The sequence below is a fragment of the Erithacus rubecula genome, assembly GCF_903797595.1.
Source record: "Erithacus rubecula genome assembly, chromosome: 1".
NCBI classification, from domain to species: Eukaryota; Metazoa; Chordata; class Aves; order Passeriformes; family Muscicapidae; genus Erithacus; species Erithacus rubecula.
Genome location: NC_136658.1, coordinates 89,904,455 through 89,916,472, shown reverse-complemented (window position 1 = coordinate 89,916,472; position 12,018 = coordinate 89,904,455). Strand labels below are relative to the sequence as shown.

General features: G+C 34.4%; 1 protein-coding gene across 1 annotated transcript in view; it reads left to right on the top strand.

Moving 5' to 3' along the window:
• PRKX (protein kinase cAMP-dependent X-linked catalytic subunit) overlaps positions 1 to 11,384 on the top strand; it is a 53,440-nt gene extending 42,056 nt beyond the window's left edge. Inside the window, exons 6-9 of the mRNA XM_079314057.1 lie at positions 2,904 to 2,961; positions 5,029 to 5,106; positions 7,251 to 7,399; positions 7,809 to 11,384. Of these exons, the coding sequence (XP_079170183.1) occupies positions 2,904 to 2,961; positions 5,029 to 5,106; positions 7,251 to 7,376 (262 nt within the window). The 3' untranslated portion in view covers positions 7,377 to 7,399; positions 7,809 to 11,384. The remainder of the gene's footprint in view (positions 1 to 2,903; positions 2,962 to 5,028; positions 5,107 to 7,250; positions 7,400 to 7,808) is intronic.
• Positions 11,385 to 12,018: the final 634 nt, after the last annotated feature.

The following is a 12,018-nucleotide window of genomic DNA, read 5'->3' as shown; positions in this document are numbered from 1 at the left end:
ATTCCTATGTTAATAACTGGTGGTGTTTTGATGGTGACCTTAGAGAGGCACTTGCTTATTGTTACTGCTGGGTAAACAGATACAAGCAAAACTAATCATTTGAGAAAGATGGGTTTGTTTGTTGGTTTAAGCCTCCTCTGAATCATCGGGGAATAAAGCATGTCTGCATGCCCCTTAGGCTGACTACTGTCTCATATTTTTGTCTCTTTGTAACAGTTTTTTCTTAGCAGCTACACAGTATTTCCAGTTTAATGTACTCTCATTGTCTAGTCTTCCTAATCCAATTGGTCTTGGAAAGAAAATGGATTCTCTCTTGTAGCATTCTGTGCACTGATCTGTAATATTGCTACCAGAAGGTGGAACACCTCAAATTCAATTATCATCAGTAACAACCCATCCAATATAGTGAAAGGAGTTAAAAGACTAATTAAGGCTGCCCCGATTCTCCTTTTATCCAGGCTAAAGAATCCCAGCTCTTTCAGCCACTTCTTATCCTCCAGATCCTTCACGAGCTCCTTTTCCCTTCTCTGGACCCACTCCTGCATCTCAATGTCTTTCTTGAAGGGAGTGGCCCAGAACTGGACACAGGGACACTAAGTGTGGGCTCACCACTTGCAGGTAGAGGGGGGCAATCAGTGTTCTGTCCTGCTGGCCACACTGCTGCTGTGGCTTCACTTGCTTTCTGCAGTGAGTTGTGAGCACAATGTCAGCCCCTCTTCCTTCTTTTGCACCACAGTATGCACAACTGGATAGTCTTTGAGCATCTTTGCATCATTAACTTAAAGCAAGTGCCAGGATTATTTTGTCCAATGAAGGCAGTCTGCATCTTGCCTTCTAAACCCATCTCTTTTCTCTTTCTTCTTCCAATAAGTCAGCATTTCAGCCAGATAGCATTCTGACTTGGATCCTGTCACATCCAGACTGTGTCCGAGTGTTTCAGCTCTCCATTCTGAGGTAGCAAAACTATTTCCCTTTCTGAATGGTGAGAATGTTACTCTCCCTAGGGATATGTACTACCTGAGCTTATGGGCATTGACATTTTTTACTCACCCCCATCATCCTCCCATACTTTATACTTTCTGAATTTGTACCTCCTGCTGCATAAATGTCACTTTTTTTGTTGTTTTTTTAAAGCTTTTTTTTTTTTTTTTTTTTTTTTTTTTTATGTCACTGTTACTGGATTTTACTGATTATTGGTCTGGAGGGACCTTCAGGCAGAATTTGATTCTCCAAATGTATACACCAGCATATCTATTGAATTAATTTTAACATATTTTTTAAATGTTTTTTTAGAACCAATGTAATAGAGAACTACTAAACCATCTATTATTTGTTTCAATTCAAGGAATATTTCACTGGTCCAATGCAGCAAGTATCATCTTTAGTGACAACACTGTATCACCAAGAAAGCTCACCCCTTAACTGTTTCATGATGAATTTTTGAAGCAAGTCAAGAATGGTCCATGAAATGTAGCCTAGTTTTATAGGAATAGGAGTGTGTCTTAGGCCATAAACTCTATGAATCTCTTTCTGGGTTTCTGGATTTCTTTTCAACCCTACTTCTGCCTTAAGTGTGCTTATAGCCATCCCTGTAGCCTCTTCCATAAGGAATGATCTTCTTTGTGAAGTAGAAAGGGATGTTTTTACAAAGGTGACTGTAAAAGGACTTGGTCACATGATTTAATCTAATTCAAATATTGATTGTCTGGAATAATCATGAGAGTTTTAAAAATTGCTTTCTACATTAAATTTTTTATTCGTATATCTAGTAATTTAATTACTTTTCCCAGTTGAATTTCAGAATTGTATTCCTGCCAAATGCAACAGCTTTTTAAACAGTCTAGCACATTCAGTTCTTTCTGCATGCACTTTTGTGATTTCAAGGATAGGTGACACAATGCTATTTTTGGAAGGGATATTAGATATTACAGGTAGGGATGGAGAGAGGCAGGTGTGTCATTTTATGTTTGTGTTCTTTTCTGTAAATAAAACTGTTGACTTTTTTTTTGTTAAAAAAACTTTCCTATTGTTAATAATTGGAACTAGCCATATTGTTAAGAATTGGAAGTAGTCATACTCTTTAATCTCCAGTACTACATGCTGTAAATCATCTCTCAGGACTACTTGAGATTATAGAAGTAAGTTCTTTCTTGTCATTGGTATTTTATGCAACTAGCCCAGAATGCCATTTTTGTAACATGAAGTAGAAAAATAATCTTTGAGATAAAGTGTAAGTGCTTATAGAAGTTAGAAGTCATATTTTTCTTTCAACTTCAAGTATTCAAGCTAATTCCATAAATTATTACACTTTTGGTTTATGTCATAGTTGCTTGAGGCTTAATATTTGAAATACTTGCTATTAAAATTGACAAGTTTTATGTCTTCAAACTTTTTAATCTTTTAAAATGTTGATTTAACTTTATGTAGAACTGTTTAATGGACCAGTATATCTGTGAGGCTTTTTGTTTTCAATGAAATTATAGATGTTACTAGTTTTAAGCAGATGACTAGCTCTTCCATGGTTTCCCCAGATATTTACCATAAAGATAAGGGTGCAGCTTTAGCTGCTTTTTTAATATATATTAGTATTGAATTCTGAGAAACAGATTAGTGATCCATTTTGAGATTTTGAATGCCCAGTAAAATACAAAAAACAAAATGGTGCTACTTGGCAAGAGGCAGGGGAGGAGAGAGAGAGAGAGTTTTTTCCTTTGTTTCTTGAAGAGTCTAAAAGAAATCTACAAGAATTCTGTTAGATTTTTTTTTTCTATTGTTTACTCTTAAATGTCCTACAATATGAGGAAATGAATGGGTCAAAGGGAAGCATGTCTGTATTCTGTAATACTTGACAGTCAAATATAAATTACTTCTCTTTAACAGAGAACATGTTTTCTTTACTTCAGAGACCTTATTAAGAAGCTGCTTGTGGTTGACAGAACAAGACGACTAGGAAATATGAAGGTCAGTATAAAATCTTTAGTGTTACACAGCACAGGGTTGAAAGAATTCTATTGGAAAGATACAGACCAGCTCTTCCTAGAGTTTAGATACATAGATACATTTTCCCATATATTACTTGGGTTATGCAATCCTAAGTGCAAAGTTTAGCCTGTGTATTTCTGTTCTTCTGAAAATCATTCTCTTGTTTGGATTAATGCTATTGTTCATGATGGTTTCCCTCTCTCCTCACCACCATCCCTTCATTAATGCTAAAACCTAGATTTGGCCAGAAACATACTATTAAGTCCTGTAGTACAGAGGTGCCCTCATTCTGTTCTTTTTTTCTGGAGATGTTAATCCCAGAAGGAGCACTAAACAAATTTGAAGTCTAAAAATCATTTTTAATTTTAATAATTTAGGAGTATAAGGATTGTTGTAGTACTCTGATACCTGGTCATTGTCTCAGTGGGGCTGATTAAGCACTGTCAAATACTCTTCCACCAGGAAGAATTACTTACCCTAATCCAAACTGATTTATGAAGACTGAATAGATACTGAAATTAGCTTGTATAATATTTCATTTCTTCAGAGACATCTAAATTTTTTATTTCTCTGGCAAGGGATGTTGGAGGTTTGCCTTCTGGCCCAAAGCACATTGAATGGTAAACATAGGTGAAAAAGGTAAAAGGTGCACCATCATCCAGGGTTTTCTTAACATATTGATATAAGTATAAATGCTTTAACAAGCTGTCCAGTGTTTTCATTTGGTGCCTTTTTATTGCACAAATTTCAACTAGTAAGATAAAACAGGAAATAATATTTTTCTTATCCTTTAGAATCCTTTGTAGTGTTTTTCAGGAGGATTTCTTAAGCTGAAAATTTTTAAACTCATTTACCAGTGTAAACTTTTGTATCTTTGGACAGTTTTGAAGGAAATCAAGAACAAAAGCAAATCTTGACTTACTCAAACATGGGCTTTGGTAAATGTGTTTGACTGGGTTTTGTGTTGTTTTGGGAGGTTTTCTTTAGTCTGTAGTTGCTTAGGTTTGTTTTGGGGTTTTCCCTACAGTTGACTATTAAATCAAAAACAGTTCTAATTAAAAGCAGATTTTCGGGTGGGAGCACTAAGACTTCTGTCTCATCCGTTTGCATGATCATAATTGGTTTAAAAAGATGTAAATCCCACTGAACATTTCCTGGTGAAGCATTCAGTTGAATGTGCTTTTGAGGGAGCTAGGTGGTACTGATCTCCTTGATGCCTCATTGGATATGAGCATGGATAGTCCCACTCCACATAAATCTGAAGACACCCAAATGTGTGATAATGCTCCATTTTGTGAAGCTGTATGTGGTATAATCTTGAGTGCTATGCTGTGATCATGCCTGAAACAGAGAACCAGCTGTTTCTCCCCAGTGCTTAATGCCTTGAGAACAAGTCTGTGCTTGAAACAAGCTTAATAATGAAAAAAAGAGACATTTTTGTTTCTTATGTACATAAATAAAACAAGCACCCCAGAGAGAATAATCATTACAAGGCAAATACACCTTTAACTGTATATCTAAAATGAAAACAAATGTTTTAAGATATTTGCTTTCATAACAGTACTGAGAACCTCTTGCTATCAGCATAACTATCTATAATATTTGAAAAAACTATGTGCTTCCCAGACACTATTTTTATTTAAAGCACTGTCAACCCTCAGTTATTTTCTTTTATAGTGCAAGAATTAGAAAGTATGTCTGAATAGAAGGCATCCTCTAAAATGTTGGAGAAAACAAAAGTAAATAGCACTGTAGTGAATGGTTTTGTGGGTACTTCAAAGCCTTTTCTTGATCTCCATTGTGTCAGAAGAATGCTAGAAAAAGCCCAGACAAACCCCAAATCAGAAGTAGTTGGGTTTTATTGCTAGAACTCAGACCTGCTAAGGAATTAATTCTACAAATTTACCCTTTAGAATCTTTTAATTATTATCACCTGAAGTAAAGAAAAAAGGATAACTTATTTGATATCATAGTGCTTGTAATAAAATACATGTTTTGACATACATGTAGCTTAAAAAAATAATTATTTTGATTTCTTTCTTAAAGAATGGAGCAGATGATGTGAAGAGACATCGATGGTTCAGGTCTATAGACTGGGATGCTGTACCTCAAAGGAGACTAAAGGTACATTCTGCAAATACTGTATAGGACATCACAAGGAGAAATCATTGTTCATTTAAGCTGACCTGTTGAAGGTTTGTTGGCTGTTGCATCTGTGTGTTTGTGTGTGTATAACCATGTCTATATGCACACTTAGTAATTAAGTGCATATTGGCCTTTTTGCAACGCAGAGTTAATTGTATGAATGTCTGTTTGCATTTTTGTCTGTATATGAACTGTCAAAAAAAAACCCTGCTTTAGTTTGCTGAAGCTGATTAGTTAATACAAAATTTAATTCTCAGGTTTAGGGTTTTGTAAGTGATTACTTGTTCTAAGTGATTTTTTTTATTTTGGGAGTTGGAGGGGATTGATAATTTGTTGGTTTGAATTTTTTCTTTTTTTCCTTTTCCTTATATATATGGAATTATTTTACTCTGAGCTTTATATTTTTCTGCAAAGTTCAGTTCCGGCAAATGTTTTAATAAAATGTAAAGCACATGGGAGTATGAGGAACAGGGAAGGTAGAACAGGATTTATGAATGCAATTCCAACATACTTTTTAATAGCACTGAATTCTAGTATTGTATGATGGCACGTTTCAAAGCTATCAACACTGCAAAATGGTTTTGAAGTCCTTTGAAAATAAAATTCCCTTCTTTCTTTCCTTCTTCAGAATTTTCTAACTTGTATAATTCCTTACAGCAGTATTCTTTGCATTAGTTTCTTGTACTTAAATTCCAGGTAGATACCTTGAGTTTTTGGGTAGTGGGGGAATTTAAATACAAGAAACTAATGCAACGTAAAAAATGTGAATCTATGGTATAAATGATGCATTTATTCATGGTCATAGTAGGGTCTTAAATACAAATTTCATATAAACAATAGCTATGGCTGAAAAGGAGAAAATAATTTCATTAATCATCCTTTCTCTCTTCTTTTTTTTTTTTCTGTGTCACTTCACAAAACTTTTTTTGCCAAAATGCTTACAGGGAGGAGGGGTACCAGACACTGCCCACAGTGGAGCAGACAGTTCTCGGGGCAGAGCAGATTCTGCACATTTTCCTAAGCATCTGGGCAGTATTACTGTGACTGCCAGACACAGAATTAGGACTCTGCTTTTGGCTGAAGGTTAGAAGTACTGTCTTAAAGAGACCCCATCTTTACCACTGAAAGCCTACTGATGATGACATCATTTTGAGAAGCTCAAAGGATCAGATAAGATATCATGAGCTAGTGGAAGCCAGACTTTTATCTTTTTGAGGATATGCAGAATAGCATTTTGCCATACTTTATAGCTCTCTCTGTGGTATAACTTTGGGCCAGTGCAGTGATCATCCATAAGGTTTTCTCATTCTAAAGCCTTCTGTTGGACTCAGCCTGATAGTTAAGCTCTCACTTGCTAAGAGGATAGAGAGGTGAATGTCCCTTGAGAGAGGAAAGGGGATTTCATTAACACCTGCAATTAATGAAAAGGTCCTGGAAGGATATTTATCTTACAGTCTGTGGCCAGAAGCACGGAGTATTCTCAATGTTAGATTTAAGACAAGTTAAAACTACTGGTACTGTGAAGCTGGTGAGCAATACTAGAAATTGAAGGGATCCTCTGTGAAATCAAATAGAAAACTGGTATTTCTTTTGGCACCTTCAAATTTCATAAAAATAAACCATTTGAGTTAAGCTGCTTTTATAGCTGTCCTTGTGAAATGAGCTATGGTGAAGCAATTTGTTTACCTGCTTGAATTTATCACTAGGTTAGGAAAAACCACAGTTGGTAAACAGAAGTTAGTAGTTTCAACCTCTTTAAAAGTAATCAATCTATTTGAAAGCAGAGAAAAGGAGGCTTTTTTCCTTCTTCATGGTAGCAGTTTCCCATGCTGCTTTGGAGAGTCTTAGTTGAAAAAGGACTAATGCTCAATAAAATAGGTATCTGTATTAAGTGTATTAATTATCTAAGTGTATTTTAACTACATTATTTAAATGTAAAAAATTGACAAAGTTTGGGAATGTGACGTATGTGATGCTGCAAGCTCCTCTCACACAATTTATTATTAGGGAAAATGTGAACTGTAAATCTGTACTCCATTTGTTTAATAGATCTTTTACAAATAGTATGGTGAAGAAGAGCTCATTGAGGAAACTACTAACATTTTTGTTGTACTTCTGACTAGCCTCCCATAGTGCCCAAAGTATCCAATGATGGAGATACTTCCAATTTTGAAGCTTATCCTGAAGATGACTGGAACAAGACACCTCCGGTACCTCCTAAAGATCTAGAAATTTTCAAGAACTTCTGAGTGTCACATCTACACTGGACAAGGTATTTCCAAATGTGTGCCCTTGGAAACATTGCAGATCTGTGAATGAAAACCACATGCAGAAATTACATTTTCTGATTCATAATGGGTTGAAGTGACAAAAATCACTTTACTCACAGGACTTAGTGTTCTACAGTAATAAAGGTTTATTTGCATGCAGATATTTAAGTCCTTCTGTCCTTAATTTTTTTAAAATAGTGTGTTAAAAAGAAATACCTAGATCGATTTGACAGATAAGGAAATGAGATAGTTCTTAACTGTAAGGTTTTTACTACTAAGAATGCAGACTAGAGGAATAAGATTATCAGATTAATTCTGTACCCTAGATACTCTCTGTTATAAATGTGACAGGTTGATACTTGTTCCTGAGTTCAAATAGTCCACCTTGAGTTTTGTGTTTTTTTGTTTTAGAAACTGGAAGGAAATTGAAGTGCTGAGAATAAGTCTGAAGAACGATGGAGTTCAGATATAAAGGAAAATTTTCTTTGTGGCTAAGAATGATACTGCATTCAGATATGTGTATTAGTATATAATGTCAAAAAAGATGGAGACAGGAATAATTTTTTTGCTGTAAACATTTGACTTTAGTTTAGGAAATTGTAATAATGATAGTCTGCTCTGAAGTAGACTAACTAAAATGATATTTTCAGGATTATTTTTTTTAACTTATGGTTGAATTAAGTTTCCTGCTATTCCCAGATCCTTTTTGCATAGTTAACTCATAGACTTAATTTTATAAGTTTATACTAAACTTGTGTAATTAAAAGCACAAATTAGTATATATGTATATAATGAATACAGTACAACTAAAGCACAGGAATTGTGCAAAGATGTAAATTTTTGTACTTTGCAGAGTCTATGATTTTTATTTTTCAAATAATGTTTTTCAAGAAGTTCTTTAGGAATAAAAGTCTTAAAAAAGGATAAATGAGTTTTTCATCATCTTATATACATTTTATAATTCTTTGTAAAAAGCAAAAATAATTAAGTTTTAAAAAGATTTGTACCTAAAATTTCCAATGCCTCACACTTACACTTACAACCATAGTACTTGAAAGCAGAAAGACAATGGCATGTTTTATTGTTGTTTAAGATGCATCTTAATGCCTAATTTATAAACTTCTGTTACAATTATGTCTCTGAAAACCAGAATTTTGAGTGATTATGCACTGTCTGAAATGAGATTCCTCACATGAAAACTCGCTGTAAACATGCAAGTCAGTCCATCCTGATAAAAGGGCTTTACTTGGCTCTGACAGGAGTTGTTCCCTTGCAAGCTTGTTGTCTTCTCCAAATGTAAAGCATGAGCCATAACAGACCTTTTTCATTGTTGTTGAATGCTGAACACTTCAGAATATCAGAGGGAAGACTGAATATATAATACAGCCTTATTTTTCTGCTCCTCCTGTTTTGAAAATGTCCTAGTCCCTGCTGCCAGCAATTTCATATGTATGGAGTTCAAACCTTAGGTGCACAGTCTCTTTTTTCATCCTGTGCTAACATCTTTCTAGCAGCTTCAGCACACTGTGTTTTGGAAGTATTTGCAATATTGCTTCATTTTAAGTAGCACTAAGTATCAGTATGTGCACATGTATGTATCTATATATATGAATGCACAGAAACATGAAGGTAGGCTGAATACTAGGCAGAATCTCTTTTTTTTTTTTTTGATGTTACATGTTGTGATACTTTTGTTAATATAAAGGAGTTGATTTTGAAGTGCTTCAATTGCAAAAAGCAATTACATTCTTCAGGATGTTGTGAATTTAGATAACTTCTAGTGAAATTATCATATTTAGACCAAATTTATTTTTTTGTCAGAGCACATCTGCTCCCTGGGCTTCTACTACTATGACTTATGGCTCTACATAATACTGTTTAATTAGATCATACAGACAGTTTTTCTCAAAAACTGGTCTCCACATTTTTGATCTAAAGCGATAAAAATTGTCGGCCAATGATTTGTTTTTCTAAACTGCATCCTGAATGCCTGCAAAGTAGGTATTCTAGTAATTGCTACTGAAATTACCATATTTATTATTTTATGGCAGATTTGTTACTGAAGTCTCCTTGTGGAAAAGTGATCTCAATTTTGCTTTTGTTTTAACAATACAGAAGTACTATTGAGAACCTGTAATTTCTAGGGTAGATTATTTCTTCATAAAGCAAGTCTTACTTAAATAGATTGTATAACTCTTAGCAAAAATGCACAATGTGTAACAAAATCATGATATTTCAAAGTGATAATTCTGGAATATCACAAAGCTGTCTTGATGTTATGCAAACAGAGCAATCCATAGGAAATTACAGTTTCAACAAAAAACAGCTTACTTTGTGTAAGGGGGAGAAAACAGTTTAGGAGTTTACTTAATGTGCAAACTTATGGTATTTTATGGTCTCTGCATACTACAACATCAGTATCTTATTTGAAGATTTACATGCTGAAACAAGAAAGTGTGCTAAATATGGGATTTTTCTTCAAATTTCAAAGCTGGTCTGTGTTTAAATCTTCAGATCTGAAGAAATGAAGTTGAATTTGAGTAATTTGCCACAGTGGTGGTTAGAAGTTTTGAATGCTTGAACAACAGGACATAGTGGATTTTCTTTTTATGAATTTTATCCATTGCTGGCAGTGGATGCACTGACACTCATTGTGGTGGAGACTAAGGAAGTGAATGCAATGTTATTAATGATGATAATCCATTGACTTTAGATTGTTTCAGAGCCATGTGTACATACACCAAACTATTGACCTCGTCAGCATGCTTTCTAGTACAAAACTGCTTTCAATTTTTTTTAATTGAAATACTGAACTAAAAAACAAAACCCAATCATTTTTGAAGCATTATTTTAAGTGATCAGTTATTTTCTCTACAATCCTGGACTTAATGAGGTGTTGTATTTATTTGCACAAGTGAGTCAGCTTTAAGTCTTAACTGGGACTTCATGGCCCACTAATGTAGTTCTGAGTGCTCATGCAGGTAAACACTGCACTAAGAATTCTGGATTTATGGATTTTTTTTAAGACTAGAAGGTTTGTTTTAGTTTCTATTCAAGTAGGATGTACCCTGAAGTTCATTTTGTTTTGATTCCTTCTGTTAATATGTACTTTTACATATAGACTGTTGCACAAGGACTGTTGTTCTGCAAGAGAGCCCATAGGCCTTTGGCATTCTACATCAGTGAACAAGAATGTTAAACATTAAAAAACAGCCTTTATTTTTGAGTTTATATATATATATTTTGAATTTCCCAATCTGAGGTTTTAAGTGATAAACATGAATTGTAAACTCAATTGCCTTGTAACCAAATGATATAAATGCTTCATGATTTCGATGAAGAACATGCTGTAGATTTTCCTGTAAATGAGCTTGATCAATGAATATGTGTGCTACTGAGCTTTAACTAATGTGATCTTCCACTGTAGACAGTCATTGCTATCGATCAAATATAGGTACTAAACTATGTTTAAATGGATAAACAGGGATTTTACAGTTTTGAAAGCAATGAAAATATGGCTGTTCCTCAGCCCATCTGCTTGCCATTCAGAAGAGTTGTGATGCAGTGCTTCCTATGCTATAGAATTATTTTTCAGCTTTCAATGACTGTAGCATGATTCCTTTTTGTACTGTACTGTGTACAGACTTCCCATGTTTTGCACTTTTCTATGGCAAACCTTGACTGCTTTATAAATTCTCTGTTGTGTAGTAAGTAGTGATAGTAGTAGCAGGCATTTGTGTGCTGCATCATCAGTTTGGACTGCTCAACTTGCAGGTTCACTTGGGCTAATGTTGTGTTGCTGGTTGCTTGTTGTAGCTCACGTGTAAGTACTGTTCAAAGTTACAAAGTCAGCCCTCATTGCACAATGAAAAATCACTGTGATCTGTACATAAACCCTAGTAAAACTTTATTGCTGTTTAATTTAATGTAATATCTGTCAAATCTGGATTCATTTAATAAACCTTTATATCTTTTCAAATGTTTAAACCTAGTTTGCTTTCATTTATGCTGGGAGGAGTTTGGGGTTTTTCATCCAAGAAAATGGTGAAGGGGAGGTGAGAGAAGTAGGAGAACAATTGTTCCTTCTTTTCGTGTTTTAAGCCTTTACAGAACGAGACACAAGTGTTGGAACAGATTTCAGATGGTGTCAAAGAAGCACCAAAAAGTACATTTTCAAAATATTTCAGGTAGTGCACCAATAATCAAAAGTGTTAACTTGGACTTCTCATTAAACTTTGATTATATGACCGTAATTGCTTTGGCGTTTTCACAATTTAATGACCTGAATTCTGTCCAGAATACTCAGTACAATCAGTTTCTTTAACCATTGAAAAATATTCTTACAATGTCATGAAAAACATTCTTACCATGTCAGGCACACCTAACTTACCCTTTATTTTATCTTCCATCAAAACCTGAAAAGTTCATTTTAAACAAGATTAGTTTATCTGTTTGTGTTAAATTCCTTCTCTTGGATCAAATGTATTTTATTTATATCCTAGATATAATCTGGTGATAATTACATAGTCGTAAAACCTAGTGGATAGTTTGGACTGGTTAAAAGTTCACTTTCTTAAGACACAATATTTTTTTTCCTGCCTGGCTTCATTCTAAATTCTGT